The sequence below is a fragment of the Caretta caretta genome, chromosome 1, assembly GCF_965140235.1.
Source record: "Caretta caretta isolate rCarCar2 chromosome 1, rCarCar1.hap1, whole genome shotgun sequence".
Lineage (NCBI taxonomy): Eukaryota > Metazoa > Chordata > Testudines > Cheloniidae > Caretta > Caretta caretta.
Window position 1 is genome coordinate 114935286 of NC_134206.1, and position 18601 is coordinate 114953886.

The following is an 18601-nucleotide window of genomic DNA, read 5'->3' on the forward strand; positions in this document are numbered from 1 at the left end:
AGCAGACAGAGGTGCCAGTTTTGGCTTGATACGGCACAACACCATGACAGAGGTGCATCACTAGAGAGAAAAAAACAGCAGGAATGAAAGAGAGAGGAATGGAAGAAGAGGAATGAGTAAATGGAAAGATAACAAAAGAGGAATAAGCAAATGGAAGTACAGACAAAGTAAGAACACACACCACCTTGTTTAGAAAAATGGTGTGTTTCATTTACAGCACACAATTGTATCCTCGCCAGTAGCAAAAAGGCACTGAACAGATGGTGGAGGGGTGGGGAGGGGGAGCTTCATTATGATGTTTGTGAGAGAGGTAGGCAATCTTTGGAATGAATACCACTGCTTTTTTAACTAACTGAAGCACTGCTATGAGCCAGAGATAAAACAGGAACTTTTAATTAGAGGAGGGACCACTGCATGTTTTTCATGACTCATAACCCCCTCAGCACAGTTCATCAGCACAGGAAGGTTAAACATGAATGGAACATTTCCGTTTTGTTTAATCTTCTACTTCGAGCTGAAAGAATTTTATCTACTCTTGAAAGGGATGTTGAATTGGGGACTTGGTAAGTTGGGAGAAAGCTGGGTATTTACTTCTGTTATGCCATCGTATAAAGCAACTAGTTAGAGCAAACTGGTGTTTGGAAGCCTATATGGAACTTCCCCCTCTGTGTGACTGGTGGCACTTGTTATTGCATCACACTGGCCTACTTCAGTACTGAAACATGCAGTGGCAGTGGTGGATATGTTGCTCCAAAATATTAATATACATGTTTTATACAACAGTGGTGGTCAGGGACCACAATCGGGGTTGAGGCCTCACAGTGCTAACAAACACACGGTCCTTGTCGCAGAGAGCTTATGATCTAAACAGGGCCACTGCACAATACATCAGGGTCACAGTTCCAGTTCTGCACAGAGTATAAATACTGTTCCGCAGTTAGCACTCAGCTGCTCAGACTCCTTCACTTCCCATACACCAGAGTCAGAAGGGTTGGGCGGAGGAAGAAGAGGGACAGTTTTCTGACTTCGAAAGCAGTATATCCTTACTGGGTCTTATAAGGAAGCATTGGCCCCTGGTACAAGTAACTGCTGAGGTGGCAGAAGAAATGGGCACTTGTTTTGTGGTGGGTACAGCCAGCATTCCAAGCCACAAGTTACTTCTAGCACTGTCCCGGAGTAACAGGCCATAAGCCATGGTTTGCTGTGACATCAGCACCCTTCACGTCCCACTGAATTTTTTTGTATTGTCGTTACGGTTCCTGTTAAGTCACTTTACAAGAGGCAGTTGCCTTTCTGTGGTCCCACCCTCGTGTGCTAAAGATTGTCGTTGGGACAGCTTCCCGTTTAGAACATGGAAAGGATGTGCCTTTGGCTGGCGGTGTATCACTGTATGGAGGCAACCATTCTCTTCAGCCGCTGCCTAGGGTAAGGGATTCTTGTGTCAGCTGGTGTGCTCCAGTCACCATGTGCCTGAGGGATCTGCACCAGCAGTCTTGGGCATTGGAGTTGTGACATTTAATTGGCTAATGCTGTAATGGCCTCTTCCCTTTAATACAGTGGCTTGCTGTCGCTCATCTTCCGTGCACACGCTGCGTTTTGTTGCTGTAAATAGGGGTTCTACCTTTCACAGTTAATTTTTGGCAAGATGCCATCAGGTGTTGAATCACTCTGGCTACATCTGGAGTACGTAGAAGGGGAGCGTACCTCTCTTGCTTCTAGAGCCTTTCATGACCCTTCATGCATGTGACATGGTACATGGGAATTATACCAAATCCACAGAATAGGTTCTTATGGCTGTGAGTACAGAGCCATACACAGTTGCATATCTGCCTGATTTGCAGTGTGGTGGTGGTAGTAAAATAAGTCAGTCTTATAGTAGCCTATGTGCTAAAGAACACCTGCTTCACCTATTAAACAGTGTCACTGCTACTAGTTAGTAGGACTTTACCCCGAGTAAGTGTAAGAAGGGAAATGAGATAGGATAGGGGAAAATTCAAAGAGAGCTGGGTTTTAAGAAAATATAAACCGTAACTAAATACATATATTATTATTGAAAAAGAAATTCTTGTTTCAGCATTTACAGTTCACGGTACAGTTCAAAACTACAGGTTGGCATTAAGGATTCTCGATAACACTACGTTCAACTTCCTTTGCATGCATAATTCAAAATGACAACACAAGCAAGCAAATTATAACACTGGTACATTATCAGATTGTTTTCCTTCAGGACACGGATATAAAACCATTTCAAATGGCATGCTGACAAGAAGAATGCTGGGGATCTCTACCTTGGCTTAAAAAGAATGTTTGCATAACTTGAAAAGAAACAGTGACAATGTTAAACATGTTAGTTGTTTTAAAACCATTTGCCTGTGTTATTGTTACTTTGGCTTAGCTAGTAATCTGGTAACTAGTTGCTAAAAAACAAAATTGGACTGGTGTAGTGGTTACTCTTTTCAGATATATTATCATGCAGGCAGAAAACACTCAAATATTTAAGAAGCTTCAGCTTCCTGGTATACACAGAGAGGGGAGTAAACTCATTTCAAATAGCATTTCAGACATTATGTTATTATCCATCACTTTTCATCTTTTCATTCTGTGTGGCGGGTTTAATACTCCAGCATGTCATTTGACCTTGAATAAAACACTTAACAGCACATGGTAATCTTGGTTAGTATTTTCATATCTATGAATTTACAGAATACATTATAGTTATTGATAAATAACTTTTTGTGTTTACAGTAACATATATTGATTTCTAATCAAGCTACACGATGCAAAAATCTACATCAAACACCAGTATATTACTGCTTATGTCTAGGCACAAACGCCATTTGGTGACATTTAAATTCTTTAATTAGTGTTGATTTTCTGTAAATTCAAGTAGTGTTCTCTTGTGATTAATATTTGTCATCTTTGATTGACCAAACAGACATGAAATAACCTTCTCTTGAAAATGAACACAGCACTTTTCTTCATTTAAAAAGTCTATTAAACCCACAGAACTGTGGGTAACATACTGTGGTCAATCCGCATGGATATCTGTGGCATTGTATAGCCTGTTACAAGCATGAACAAATACTCCTGCAACCAGCATTCCTGAACACCAGAAAAAAGTAAATTTCATATATACATGTGTTTTGTAATATTACTAGGGATACACCTCAATGATAGCTTAGCTACAGTATTTACCATTGCTTCTGTTCTTGCCTTTTGTTTGTTAAATTTGACGGAGTCAGTAGCATCCACCTGAGAATGTCACTTTTACTTTGACATCCATGTCTCTTCAAAGAATGACAAACACACAGTGTACATATGCAGACTAATGTGCAGAAAACTGTATTTTCTTTATGCCCTATGTTCAAAAAACCTTAAATTAATGTACTTAATTAATTAAATTAATTAAAAATAGTTAGTTACATTGTTAAACTTAGTTCTGTAGCTGCTACTGTGATGTGTGGGAAAACATTGGTGTATACTGAGTGTGTGATAATTAGATTACATGTATGTGATAATCAGATTACATATATGTGATTTTGTTCAGTCTCTCTCACATAAGCTTGTTACGGTCTCTTTAATGCTGACTTTTTAAAAAAGTGAAATGGGCCTATGGGCCTCATTTTTCAGAGTTACTGAACATCGACAACTCTTAACAGAAGTTGTGAGTGCCCAGCACTTCTGAAAATCAAGTCCTGTATCCGTACTTCTACACTGTAAATAATTAAACAGTTTTGCTAAATCAGAAGCTGAGCTGAAGTCTTGGTTAATGTTTGAATTAGATTCCTTACTTCAGATGCTTTTATACATCATCTGTTATACTCAGGTATATTAAATTAAATTTTATATATTTACAAACTAAGAAAAATGTTTTAAAAATTAATTTGCTAACCACAATGCGCAACTGTACTGTGCAAAAGATGCATGTTGGAAATTAAAAACCTCTTGAGTTATTAAAATCAATAAACAAATTAACACATTTTCTCCTTTTGATTAGAATCTGTGTTCATTTGCATAAGCCATCCATGCAAGTAACTTAATATTTTTCATTTAATTCTGTTTAAATATTTTCAGCCGCACAGATGGCAAAATCCCAAGAGTTTAGTTGTGCCATTTAGACTCAATTTAAGCCATATCTAAATATTCTAAAATTAGTTTACCTTCCTTTTAATAGAAATATAATATATCCTATTGAGTATTTTGAAATATTTAAATTTTTATTAGTGTCCAAAACTGTAATATTATAATACAGAAACAGCTGGGCAGCAAGCTTGATAACTTGATAATTTTATTTGAATAATATATATTTTAAAAACTCTTGGGGATTGGTCCTGCTTTGAGCAGGGGGTTGGACTAGATGACCTCCTGATGTTCTATGATTCTTTTCAAATGAAAATGTTTTAGCGCTAATCGTAATTTTCCCCAGAATAACTTATCTATAGAATACTCATAAGTCACACACACATAGTCTATACAGCAACTTTTCTAGATTTTTCTGTATCTGGGCAAAACTATTTTTAAAATGTCCTATTTTACAGCTGTTGTAATCCAAATACGGCTTTTGGACCATAAAAAAAAAAGAGCTAGGGCAATAGCGCAGACTAGGTTTGGCTTATCAGGAAATCTTTTCAGTTCCCTTTTTGCACATATGGTAATACTATAGCCTCACCAGTTATTCTTGCCACATCTAAGGTCAGGTTAAATTTTTCTTCGTAATCTCCACACTCTCTTGTATTTTCCTTATTAAAAATAGATGTGATGTTTAAGCTCCGAGAGCTCAAAAATAGCGTATTAGAGACATCAGAACTGGAAAAGGCCTATAAATAATTTTTTCTGCCCACTTCTTGATTCTGGATCCCCACGGCATATTCTTGAGTAGTCTGTCTGGCCTAATTTTTACATGAATCAACTGATAGGGCTTCCCCAATTTCCTTAGAACTAGTCCGTAGGGGAGTAGGTCTCATTGTTAAGTTATTGCTCATTTGAAATACAGTGTTCATTCCTGGGCACCTCAATGCCAAGCTACTGACAATATCAAGGGGGCTTGAGAAGACCACCCAAAATGCTCAGGGGATGAAGAAATTGAATTGTGAAAACTTAAAAGAAATGTAACTTGGCACAGCAACAACTAACTAGCTGGGGCCAGATGACATAAACTTCCCATTTGAAGGTCATAAACACTAAAGAAAATGGAAATGAGTAGAATGGTGCAAAAGGATATAAGAGAACTAAGGAAATTAAGAAAGGGAGGCTTGACTGTGAGATTTACGAGGCTGTGGAATGCTCTCCCCAAATAAATGTTGGTAGCCCTATTGCTTGGAACTTTTAAAGAGCAGAAAGTGCAGAGCATTAGAAAATGCACAGTAGGGAAAAAATATTGATATTGGCAGGGGACTGGACTAAGTGTCCTAGTTCTTTGCATTTCTAATTTCTATTATTTGTTTTAGATTCCTACTATTTGCCTTCTATTTAATGTTTTTTTCTAAATTTAGTCCTAGGTTATCCATCAGACAGTAGGTTTGTTCTTCGAATGGTGAACTGTTATAAATATAAAAATTTTTAAAAAAAGTATCTAAAAGCTTTTAAATAAACCTAGGATGTCTAGTCACGCTCATGCAGAATGAAGAGATTAACTTTCCTGTTTGTGCACTTTTTTTACAGTTGTGTGAGGAAAGAATGGAATGTCATCTCTAATTTAGAATTTTATTCATATTTTAGTTTTCATCGCTAGTTTTAAAAGATGTTTTACTGGATTATTAGGATTTCTTGGCAAGTTTTATGCTGTCAGTTTTATTAAGGGAATCAGAAGTTACAGATGGAAAAGAGCTATTCAGTCATATAGTATATTTCCCTTACCAGTATGTACTCTCTAGTGACTTAATCTTCTCCCTAAATAAGGTTGGTTAGATGCATTGAACTGTGAAGTACTCTGTACCAGTGACACGACCCAATTAAAAGAACATCACTGGTTATTGTAGTTTTTATTGTTCTTTGTTTTCAACACGTTTTTAGAGGCTTGAAAATAGAACTTTACCAATTGACTCTGTTTACATTTTAAAAACAACTAATATTTGTCCCTTCTGTTAAGCTTTGTCTTTACTTGCATGTATGTTCACCAGAATAAATCACAGTATTATTCTCTTCTAGTCTTTAAATCAACTGCTATTGGAGCCAGAAGGATACTGGAAAAATGGTGGAATTCTTTCTAAAATGTCTTAATAGTGGAATAAGCATTGAGGAAATGCTTTAAATATCTACTCATGCTTCTAAAAGGTGACCCACCCCGTATTTGAGTGCATGCAACTTTGCAAGCACTCATTTACACAACTGATTTTTCGTGCCCTACCATTTGTGTGCGCAAATTAGATATTTATCACATGCACAGACGTGTGCTTGATTTATCCAAGAAATTGTGTTTGCATGTGTAAATTTGATAATTTGCTTGCACAAGTGATAGTGTTCATCTATACATCACATTTTGGAAATTTGGCCGATAAAGGATAATGGAAATAATTCCATTATGTGAGCAGTAAGTAGCATAGGTTTACATAAATAAATAAATGCAAACTTGATGCATTTATTCTAGTTTGGGACAGAATTAAATTAGTAGATGTGAATTCAGTAAAATATTTCATCACTGCTCATGTAAATCTTACAAAATTCAGGCTGTGGTAGATGAGGGAAAATGTATCTGGAACATAAACAATAGGGAAAGCAGAAGAAGGGCAAAGTGTGCCTCCCACACCTTTATCCAAGCCATGGGTGGGGGAGGAGGGAGCTTTTAACAATCAGTACTTCGCACATCTCCCTTATTCTTTGGCTGGTACAGGGAGCATTTTCCCTCTTTTTTCCCCCCCAAGACTACTTTAGGCCCAGAAGTAAATGTCTGGCTGCTGGTCCTGGAGAGTTCAACCCCAGGAACAGACAGACAGCATGCCCTACCAGACTGTAATAGTTGCAACAAGCAATGAAAGAAAGACATTGTCTGATACCTGGGTCATCAACCACTTAAAAAGATTGAACTGCACCTGGAAATAAATAGGTATTAGCCAGGCAGGGTGCAGAATACCAATAAATAGCCACATGCAAATGTGGAATTGTTGTAAATGCTAAGGATGGAGATTAATGCTATAGGCTAAAGGAGTTTAACTAGGAGTAGTTGAGTGAAATTAGGGTGAATATCAGGAAAATCTTGGAGCTTTTTAGGCTTTGTCCTAAGGGAAGGGGTGGAATCTCCATCACTCACTTTTATAAGTATAGGAGACCAAAATACTAGTAGGGAAAAATCTACTGGCAAAGGGATAAACTAGATGACACATATGTCCTTAATATAGATTGACTCTTGGAAACATTGCTCATCAGATTATAAAGATTTAAACCTTCACTGCTTTTCAGTTCTCCATAAAGAATTCACTTTTACCTGGAAGGTCACCTGTTTTGTTTTAAAACTGCCATATCAAACAGTTTCTTCAGTGACTTTCAATCTTCGTTGCTATTAAGAAGTAGTAACAGAAGCCTGTTTTTGTTCTTGTCATGTTTTTTTTCCTATTCCACAAATAGCAGTTTCCTTTAGGAATGATAAAGTAAACTGGGTAGCATGGCAATAAAGCAACATACACTGGTTAAGGTGTGTGCCTATTCATCCGAGAGAATTCTCCTTTAACATCTGTGGTGTGTCTTCTGAAGCTGTCTCTACGTTTGACTCTGGGCTCCGTAGACAGGCCACTTGTTCATCCGTTTCAGGAAGTACTTGATTATTACATGTGGCTCCACTGTCCACTTTCTGATTCAGCTGGATTACGGTTACCTTAGACTGACATAGGGATTCTCCATCAGCAGCCGAAGGAGGGTAGCAGTGGAAAAGTAGAAGAAAGCATTTGTAAAACTGAAAAACAAAATAAGATCAGAGTTTCTTTTTTACACATAGCTGCTAGACAAATGTAAAATTCAGTGCATCTCTAGTTACAGGTTGGCATCATGGATTCACTCTGAATGATTAGTCTCATATTTTTTGTCAATTTGTAATTCATCATTTCTCACTCACATTCTTTGTTGCTTGTAAGTGAAACAGTAAATTTCACATATGTTTGGGAATCTTTTATTTTGGATTAGTATTGTTACTCTTTAGAGTCATAAATTCCATCTAATGTAAAAGGAAACTTCAGTATAATTGAAAACATGTTCTAATCATTGCATCAAATGATAAAAGAAGAGTTAATTAAAAATACATTGTTTTAAAGTGACTTAAAAGGAAAGAAAAGAAAAGAATGGAAACCACCACCTTGATTATCTGATAATGCAGGGCAGGATGAAAAGAATCAGCCTTTGCATTAATAAGCATTGGAAATCTGAGTTTTAATGCTGCAAACTACATTTTAAACAATTGTTTTGCTTAATTTTAGTAGTAAATTAACTTTTTTAATGTTGATTGATTTTAAATCATGGGATTTAGCTCTCAACCCCTTTGTGGCTCTCTAATTCTAAAACTTTGTAAAGGGAAAGCTAATTATCTAACTTCTAATTTGTAACACCAAAAGTTGGACAGTATTATTTTAATGTAGCCCTGCTATGAGAGACAACATTCCCATTCAATGAACCAGGATATTTCCATGCATGGACATGGGATAGAGACAACAATGCCTGGAACAGTGGAGGTGACTGTTTCTTAGCTTTAAACAGGAAGTGAATCTCTGTGCTGATACTGGTGGATGTCTCAGAAATCTTGGACACAGTTGATGATATGGTGCTGATGATACATACGAGACTGAGCCAGAGTAAATGGGTCTGCATTATGCTGGATCCACTCATTCCTCAGACAAATCCCAGAGTGTCACAGTGGGCACCTGCTTGTCCTCATCTACAGTGTCCCTGTCACATAGAATCCGATCCTCTTAAGCATTTATATAAAACTCTTTGGAGAGATCTGCGAGGCCACAGACTCTAGTGCTACCAATACACAGATGACACTCAGCTATATCACTTTGTCCACCTTTGCAATTTCTGTGTCTCCAAAATGTCTCAATGCCTTGAAAGAAACCAGCAGATGGATTAAGAGGAACTGGCTCAAACCCACTCTAAGAAAGACACCAATTATGATAACTGGAAGTAAGAAATGCTTTGAAGAACATGTTAGTCCTGTAACCTCACCACTGAATAGTAGCATCAAGACCAGAGGTTGTCAAAATGGTGGGAAGAATCTGGGTGAATGCTGGACAATTTAGCTTTTCCCATACCAATGACTTCCTAAAACTAAATTGAAGTCAGTGGGACGACTCATGTCTTTCAAGTTAAGAATGTGCGTAAATGTTTACAGGATCAGGGTACAGATAAACATCTGAAACCAGGGAGAAGAGAAGGGAGAAGACTCTTAAGTTTCTTTGCCTTTACATAATTTTGTTTATTGTTTAGATATGAAGATGATGGGTATCCAAGAAATACTTTGGGGGGGTTACATATAATTTACACACCATCTAGTGTGCTAGGTGCATCAGACAGATATAAAGATAAGGTCTGTATTGCTAAAGAACTATATAAATAGACAACATAATAAGGGAATGCATTAAAGGGGGTAATGATGTGATTTGAATAGTAAGGTTTAGGATATGCCTGGGTTAGTTCCATGATTTTGTCATGGAATTTTTGGAGGGGCAATCTCTTCGGTGAATTGAGCAGGATGGAGATGGTAGTCCAGGGTTTTAAAGGGCTTTTATGGGTTTCATAAGCCTGCTGTCCTATCATGTCAACACTGCAAGAGATCATGGTCTTTATATAATGGTGTAACAGGGCAACTGTTTTATTACATTTGAATATATTTAAACTAAGTACAATAAAGCATTTTGAAATGCAGTGGTGAAAGACAGTAGATCACAGGATTGCAGAAAAATTCTAAGGAGGTGAAATAGCTATATTTTTGTTTCTAAATTTCATTTCAGGAATCCTCATCATGATGTCCATGTGTAACGAAGTGCACGTGTATGAATACATCCCTTCAGTCCGACAAACTGACCTTTGTCACTACCATGAACTATACTATGATGCAGCTTGTACCTTAGGGGCTTACCATCCACTGCTGTATGAGAAACTGCTGGTGCAGAGGATGAACAAAGGGTTACAGGATGATCTGTATCGGAAGGGGAAGGTAATCTTGCCAGGGTTCAGGTCTGTAAAGTGCCTGGGACGGAATCACTTCCCACACTTGTAAAAGTGACTCGTTCAGAAAAATGTGCAATAAGGTACTACTGTCGTACTATAAACAACAAAGGAATACTTGAAAATGTATCTTAGACCAACCTAGTCTTGAGTCTATAAACTGTAATTAAGTAGCAGGCATGAGAGTTCCTTCCTTCCTAAGCCTGAGTATGTATTACTGCTTTGCAAATAGTTAAAGAAAAAAAGCTTCGCTCATGAAAGGTGCAAAGGCACAGTTAGGTAGATATACAATGTATTGTTGTGGGCATGACCTGTCAGAAAACATCAGAGGTTTCTTATGCCACATGTACTAGATGCCAAACTTAACAGTTAAATCTGACATTATGAAGCAGCCTGTATCATTCATACACAGGGCTGTCTGCTGAGAGATGGATGATTTCTCTTCATACCACAGGATTTTCACATCCCCCCCCCCCCGATAAAATAATCATGATTTTGAACTGGGCATGCTATGAGTATAATGGGCCTGATTCTCATTCACACAAAGCTCCCTTTACTCCATTCTGGCAAGGTAAACGGGCTTTAAAGTGAATGTAAATTACCAATATAAAGGGACCTTCATAAATAGGAATCAGGCCCAATAGCTAGTCATTGTATTCAGGTAGTTTCTGCAGCCAGAAATTAACAAGTGATATTTACTCACTTTTAAAGAGATATTATTGTACACACAGCCAGGTTATTTAAATAAATACAGTACTACTGCACAGATCTGTCATGGTCCATGCAGACGCTGCATTCAGGCACAGGGTGAAGAGAAGAGAATCTTCTCCATTCTTCAGAAAGCTCTCATTCTGCCCTCATTCAGCTTGAGCAGAAGACCAGCAAGAGGGCGTAAGTGAGATCGAAATGGTGCATGGGCTTTCTGCCTGGGGGCAGTTCCCCCCTCTGTGCACATATGTAGATAAACACTCCAGGGGAAGGGAGACAATGTGCTCTGCTTGCACACATACATTTGAAACAGATTTCTTACAAAAATGTAGGCCTGCCTTTTCCAAGGAAATAAGCATTTTGGATGGGGAGATTTCAGAAATTAGGTGATTGCCTATTTTGTTGTAAGCCAAGTTAAATTCATTTATTATTGCTTTTAAAAAAGCAGGGCATTTTGTGTTTTGTTTTTGTGAGGAAAGAACAGGATGTCAGTATTTTTTTAATTCAAAATTATGAAGTCTATATCCTGGAGACATTGTAAAGCCTTCAGCAGTCTTACTCTGGCTTACACACTGAGACAATCTCATAATTTCATTGTAAAAACACAGCATGGGTATTCTCTAAACTACTTCTAAATCCACCTGGATGTTAATGCATTTAAAATACGTTTTCTCTGACAAGAGTTCAATTTCAGGCTGGAGATTGGTTAATGCTCTTGTTTGCTTTTTAAAATTTGGTTTTCCAGTGAGCAAAATTCAGTAGGAGTAATTATGTACAAGAATCATACATATCCTATCCATATCCATTCAGCAAAAAGGTGATTGGCTGGTAGAAACACTGTGTTATTAACAGCAGTGGAGTGGAAAAGCATATTTCACATATTTAGCTATTGGCTACTGAGAGAGAGCTGGCGATGGAGAAATCCACATTAATTATTTTAGGTCATCTTTGTTTATAAAAATCAGTGCTTTTCAATCTTTCTTTCTTTTTTGGATCCACTAAAAAATTTCAACTGGAGGTGTGGATCCCTTTGGAAATCTTAGACATAGTCTGTGGACCCCCAGGGGTCTGTCGACCACAGGTTGAAAATCACTGATATAAATATAAATCAGAAGAATTTTGTAATTCTCCCATCCAACCTTTCCTGCTGTTTTTCCTCCCTACAAGAGCAGAATTAGTTTACTGTACTTTAGCCTTCTTTTTTCAAGTTGTCATTATCTTGGGCTTTGCCGTCCTTCTAAAATTCTTCCTAGCTGACAAAGTGTGTCCATGTGTTCCAGACATGCCTTGTGTTGATTGGATAGGTATGTTCATAAAGCATTTTTTTCATACTGCCAAATGGACAGCATTCATTAATTTCAGCCTTAGTATCTGGATGCATTACATATTGATTTTGGAAAACACATTATAATAATTTTTTATTTCCGTTTTTGTTTTTAACAGTATCCAGCCTTAGTAGTGCTATATAGCCTACAAAGGGGAAAAAAACTTTCCCCATATATTTGTTTCACTTAATTCACCTTCTGTGAAACACGTTAAATCAGATTTTTTCTGCACGGGCAGAGTGGCACTTTGTTATATAGTGATCTTAGTATCAGATCAGGGTTTCCCATGTGCCAAGTTCAAATTAGATTAGTTCCCACACCTTTCAATAAATGGAGTTGATCATATTTCTAGTACAAATGAGTACCATAAGTCACTGTGCCCTGTGCAGAAGTCTCTTAAGACTCCACAAAATAGCATGCCAGTTTCCTACTCATTTGCCCATGCTAAACTTAAACTCTTGTTTCCATCAGGAATAAAAAAAGCTAACCAGCAATACTCACAATTGTCCACAACAATAGGAGTGCGTTGTATTACACGCTAGATAGTCTGTCATCACGGTGCAGCTTGTACGCAGCCCTGTGGACTCTAAAGATTCCCGTAAAGAAAAACGAGAGGCTGCATACTTAGCACTCCTGCTTAAATGAAGTGCTGCCCTTTAAAATTCTCACACAACCCTGGGTACGCATTCATCCAATGGATTTTATACTTGCATGCACATCCTTTTGGGGGCAGTAATAGTGCGCACTTGCGGCACCTGAGCAGAAAATCTTTTTTGGCCAAGTGCAAATGCCAAGAAACTGTCACCTTTCCCTCGATGATATAATTATTTACATTGGTGTGGATCTTTCAAACACCATGTCATCTGTCCTAATTCTATCCCTGTGTATATTACAATTCTCCAACCATATGAATGTTATATCTTCACGCTCGAGCTTAGCTTTGCTTTAGAGCTGTGCTAAGTGCACCAGCCTCTTCCCAGAAAGGAGGCCAGCATCAACTCTGTGAAGCACAGGGTCTCAATCGTCCCAAGGAGGGAGGACCTTAAGGTGGCTTCCAAACCCTGGTTTCCCCTGTGATATTTCATTGTTCTACAAACACAGGCATCTTGACACTTTAAGATTTTCTCCTCCCACTCCTGCTGTCTATCTTAAAAAAAAAAAAAAAAAAGAAAGAAAAAAAGAAAACATCAGTACAAGTTTAGCTCAGCCTGGTTTGCTAACTGAGAATTCAACTGGTTTCAGAGTAACAGCCGTGTTAGTCTGTATTCACAAAAAGAAAAGGAGGACTTGTGGCACCTTAGAGACTAACCAATTTATTTGAGCATAAGCTTTTGTGAGCTACAGCTCACTTCATCGGATGCATACTGTGGAAAGTGTAGAAGATCTTTTTATACACACAAAGCATGAAAAAATACCTTCCCCCCCCCCCCACCCTACTCTCCTGTGCTGGAAATGGCCCAACTTGATTATCATACACATTGTAAGGAGAGTGATCACTTTAGATAAGCTATTACCAGCAGGAGAGTGGGGTGGGAGGAGGTATTTTTTCATGCTTTGTGTGTATAAAAAGATCTTCTACACTTTCCACAGTATGCATCCAATGAAGTGAGCTGTAGCTCACGAAAGCATATGCTCAAATAAATTGGTTAGTCTCTAAGGTGCCACAAGTCCTCCTTTTCTTTTTGAGAATTCAACTGAAATTTTACTTCGGCCAACAAGAGGCCAGCAGGGGGAAGCAAAGGGCAACATGAAGAGAACTACAGAACTGCTGCTTTCACCAACCTTCCCTCCCGTCATGGTGCCTCCCTCCTGAGTTTTGGTATTCTTTGCTTTTATGGGAGGCCATTGAGGTTTTTCTATGTGTTGGGTTTTTTTAAAAACCTTTGAGAGCAGAAATCATTTATCAAAAATCCATACAAATCAGTTGCATTTAAAAGAGTGAATGAATGTGTATTAGGTGTTCAATAGACATCTAGATAGCTTTTTAATAATGGTAACTGGTGACTGATATTTTATATATACATAAGGAACGTGTGATACATTTCCCCATCCAAATCATTCATCGATATTTTAGGGTGCGATCTTGTCACCCTTGTATGTATGTAACTCCCACTTGAAGTGAGTGGGAGATTTGCCTAGGCAAGGCCTGCACGTTCCTGCAACATAACACACATGACGCAAATGCTCAAGTTAGACTCATCCCCCTTTTATGCCTCTACAGTTACAAAAGCCTAGTTGCTGTGCACTGATGGGTATATGATTAAGAGGTGAGACGGTTGCACTTAAAAAAAGAAAAAAGAAAAATCACCCACAAAGCTTGGGTAAATGCGCTGAATTTATGTTAATTTTTTTTGGTTTGCTGTGTTTTCCACTGTGAATTATGCAGCTTTTTCAACAGGTGGTGGCTGTATTGTTTTATGCATGAAGCCTTTAGATGGTTAAATCAAGGTATTCTTCTGTTAATTCCAGAGAAATTATTAAAGTTTTGATTCATTTTGAGCCACACGTTTTTAAGGGGGAAAATATTTCTGATATTCCATTCCTTCTGTTTTCCCAAGGCTTACCTGGCCCTCATTCTCCACACTGTTAGTCAGTGAAGTTACACCACTGTAACAGATTTGTATGTGGTAAAGAGACAGAGAGATCTATGTATAATTATATTGATCTACACACACAGGGCTGGTCTACACACTGAGCACAAATATTTAGCTCAATCAATGCAACGTACTGGTGTTGACATTCTTTTGTTTCAGATTAAGGATTCCTTCTTGATTCTTTTTGCATCAATTTCTTGCCAAATTAAGCAAAATTGAAATAGTTTGTTTTTAACTGGAAGTGAGTGCCACGTTAAGAGGTTGCACAGATTTAACTCAATCCATTTAGAAACAGTTTGAATTAAATGGGTGTTCAAATTGTGTGTAGAAGTGACCACACCTGGTTACTTTTGTGTTGGTCTTCCTCTTCAGTAAGGCTCTCATAAACCGGGAAATGCTATTCAGACACTGGTACAAACTTATGATGAAAGTAATGTGAAATACATTGTCTGTGAAAGTGTCACTTTGAGTTCTTTCCCTTCATCTCCAATCCATAGATATGTTAGACTGTTTTTTGAAGCAGACTGTGAAATGTCATTAGAGAGCATATACAGATTTCCTGAATGCTATCCTCTACAGTGCAAAGAGGATACCTGATTTAACTGTTTGAACTTTTAAAGTAGCCCATGTCTGGGCATGCCTCTCACAGGCTTATTTAATTAAATGAATTTTGACACTCTGAATTTCTTCTCTTCAACTTGGCAATCAAATCCAGAGTTTTGTTCTTTAAATATCAGCTATGTAGAAGTCTTACATATATCCATATCATCTCATCCTCTGTGAAATGTAGTCATTGAACTATTCAAATATGGAAGACTGTGTACTTTTTTAATAGCTTTGAGAATTATTTTGTATGATGATTTTTTTAAATGAATGTGTACTCTTCAACAAATTAAATCTTAAGATTTTACAGGAGTCACATTTTTAAACAGTGTTTGTATACATTTTAACACTTTTCTATTTTCTATTTTGATTTTGTATATTTTTATGTATGCACAGTGTACAGATTTTTGCTGTAAATAAAACATTTGTTTTCATTTATTTAGCAGTGCTGGTCCTTAGCTTGAATGGATGAAATTGCACATGACATGAAATGAGGATGTTACTGGTCAGTTTTACATAGTGAGGAGACCAAGACTGAAACAGAGGTAGAGGCTGACAAGTAGCTTGTTTAATTAAAAATGGAAAACATACAATAGAAGTGGATTGGGATACAGAGCAATAAAAGGGATTATGGATGAAATGGTTGCTATAAACCACTGATCAATAAAAGGATGTGGGATGACTGTGAACAGACTTCGCTCAGCGACAAGAATAGGGAGAATACACAGACGCTGAGGGCTGGTGTACACAGGGAAATTGGCCGGAATATCTATCGTGGAATCATTATTTCAGAATCAAGTCCCTGTTGCTATAGACTAGAGCGTCCTCATGGGCAGTTATTCTGGCATAGCTATAGAAGAATAGTTTATTTCACTATAGCTGTGCTGGTCAATTTCTCTGCTTAGACAAGTACTAAGAAAAGGCTGCACTCTCGTGACTAGATGCTCGATTCAGAATGTAGGCAACTTTCTGTTGAAGTGAATGATTTGCCTTCTCAAGAAATCATGTCCTAAAGTTAGTAAAGCAAAAATTTCTTTATACAGACCATAATTTAAAGTGAAGAATGAACGACAAAAGGGAAAACATAACCGCACACACACTTAGGGGATAAAATACAACATTGTGCAACCGCGAGGGGGCTGACCCAAAGCCCATTGAAGTCTATGGGAGTCTTTCAGCTCATTGTAAAGAGCTTTGGATCAGGCCCCTAATTTAGAGAGGTGGACTAATCTAGGTAGCCTGCATTTTTTTTTTATCTCAGAGAGTTCCTGTTTACTAGGTATGGTCAAATTGTGAGGCAGTCAATTAAACAGAAGTGACGTGTTAGATGTTGGATTGTTGTTTAGATAACCACAAAGCCATTACTAAGTCAGAATTCCACCTTTTATTATAGCATTTACTTGAGAGGAGTGTGCACATGTGGAAACTAGCCATTTTCACTTTTTCAGAAAGGAAACTTAGTCATTTACACTTACCACACGACGTGAAAGTAAGATAAGAGGCCTTTTTTGTTCAATAATGCTCTGATCAGCTAGGGGCTGAACAAAATTTACTCTTTTGAAAAACTTGATTTGAAGAAGGCTTCCCCTTTCAGGCCCTTCAGATTAACTTAACTTGTGTTTTTTACCTGTATTTTTTTTACAAGATCGCTGCATTCTTCATGGTAAAATGAACCTAGCAAATAGGGGGTGTTGGAGGGGGAGATTCCTTGCTGAAGAAGAAGCGAGCACGAATTCTTGGGGCGAGTGGGCAAGCTTGTTTTTCTTTTGGCTTGCTTAAAATGTACGGTGTGGCCTGTTGGGAACTGTGTGTAAGGGGACAGTTGGAGTGGGGGCCAGGGGTTTACTGGCTGCTACCTGAGCAGGCTCGAGCCTCCTGTCCTCTGATCATTGCTCATCCTTGTGGCTACCCTGCCAGCATGTGTTAATGCGGGGGCAGGTCTGACCTAGGAGAGAATGGCTTACGAGCTAGAGGTTAAATGAGCAGGGGATAGCACACGGGGGAATCTGAGAAGGAGTCTGTAGGAGGGGAAAGAATAAAATCACCAGGCTTCAGAACAGCCGCGATGCCAGTGCCAACGCTGCTCCTGGCTCCTCCACCTGTGTCCTGACCAGGGAGGCCTCTACCCAAGTCCTGGTGTGGATTTGCAGAGACTGCGGCCTGCATTTCCCCACCAAGGAAAGCCGGGCTGGGGAGACCATCCAGAGTGAAAGGTGCCTGCTGGTGGAAATTCTCAAGAAGCAGGGTGGGAGAGCTACAGGAGGAGGTGGCCAGGCTGAGGAGCATCCGTGCCCATGAGGAATTCACTGGAAACATGAAGGCTGAGGAAGCAATCCAGGGGAATGGGCTGCAGTAGGGCCACCCGGGGAGGAGGAAATGGCTCCTTCACAGGGAGAAAACTGGCGGGTGGCAACTTCTGGCAGCAGGCAGTGCTCCACCCCTGCTCCCAACCCACCGTGCACAGAGATAAAAAGGGGTATGCTGCCCTGGCCATGCGGGATGAGGACTCTCCCCCAAAGGTGGAGGAGCAGAAGCCACGTACCCCAACTGGCCACTACTCCCAAGAGGAAATTGAGGGTAGTGATAGCCAGTGACTCCCTTCTCAGGGAGGCAGAAGCACTGAGTGGCTGACCTGATCTGGCATCCCAAGAAGTGGGCTGCCTGCCAGGGGCCCATATTTGAGATCTTATGGAAGGATTGCTGAGGATCATCTCTGACCCTCTGATTACTCTCTGATGCTGCTCATCCACTAATGATTCTGTGAGGTCTGGCCCTGAACAGACCAGAAGTGACTACAGGGCCCTGGGAGTAAGGGTGAGGGAGCTGGGAGTGCAGGTGGTGGTCTCTTCAGTCTTTCCGATCAAGGGTAGGGGCCCAGGCAGAAACAGATGCATCCTGAAGGTGAATGCCTGGCTGCGAGGATGGTGTCGCCAGGAGGGCTTCAGCTTCCTTGACCATGGGATGCTTTTCTGAGAAGAAGAGCTGCTGAGCAGAGATGGGGTCCATCTATCACGGAAGAGCAAGAATATCTTCAGATATAGGCTGATTAACGGAGTGAGGTGGCTTTAAACTAGGTCTGAAGGGCAGGAGACAAAAGCCCATAGGAAAGTCCAAAACATGGAGACTTGGGTGAAGGGTTGGAATATGTGGGGGGGAACATGGGCAATCACAGCTGGGACAAAGGCGAGACAAGAGGGAACACAGACAAGAGGGAAATCTAAT

General features: G+C 39.1%; 2 protein-coding genes across 6 annotated transcripts in view; one reads left to right on the forward strand and one right to left on the reverse strand.

The window, feature by feature from the left end:
• ST6GAL2 (ST6 beta-galactoside alpha-2,6-sialyltransferase 2) overlaps positions 1-14486 on the forward strand; it is a 250821-nt gene extending 236335 nt beyond the window's left edge. For 3 of the 4 annotated variants that reach the window (XM_048856754.2, XM_075130184.1, XM_048856764.2), the window contains one exon: positions 9933-14486. In XM_048856754.2, coding sequence (XP_048712711.2) covers positions 9933-10201 — 269 coding nt within the window. In that variant the 3' untranslated portion in view covers positions 10202-14486. Of the gene's footprint in view, positions 1-2074; positions 3985-9932 lie in introns of those variants that run through there. The other variant, XM_075130194.1, reaches the window with a different exon arrangement.
• The window catches only part of LOC125639514 (opsin-3-like), a 137005-nt gene continuing 120436 nt past the window's right edge, over positions 2033-18601 (reverse strand). For both annotated transcript variants that reach the window (XM_048856787.2, XM_075130211.1), the window contains exon 5: positions 2033-7885. In XM_048856787.2, the coding sequence (XP_048712744.1) occupies positions 7640-7885 (246 nt within the window). In that variant the 3' untranslated portion in view covers positions 2033-7639. The remainder of the gene's footprint in view (positions 7886-18601) is intronic.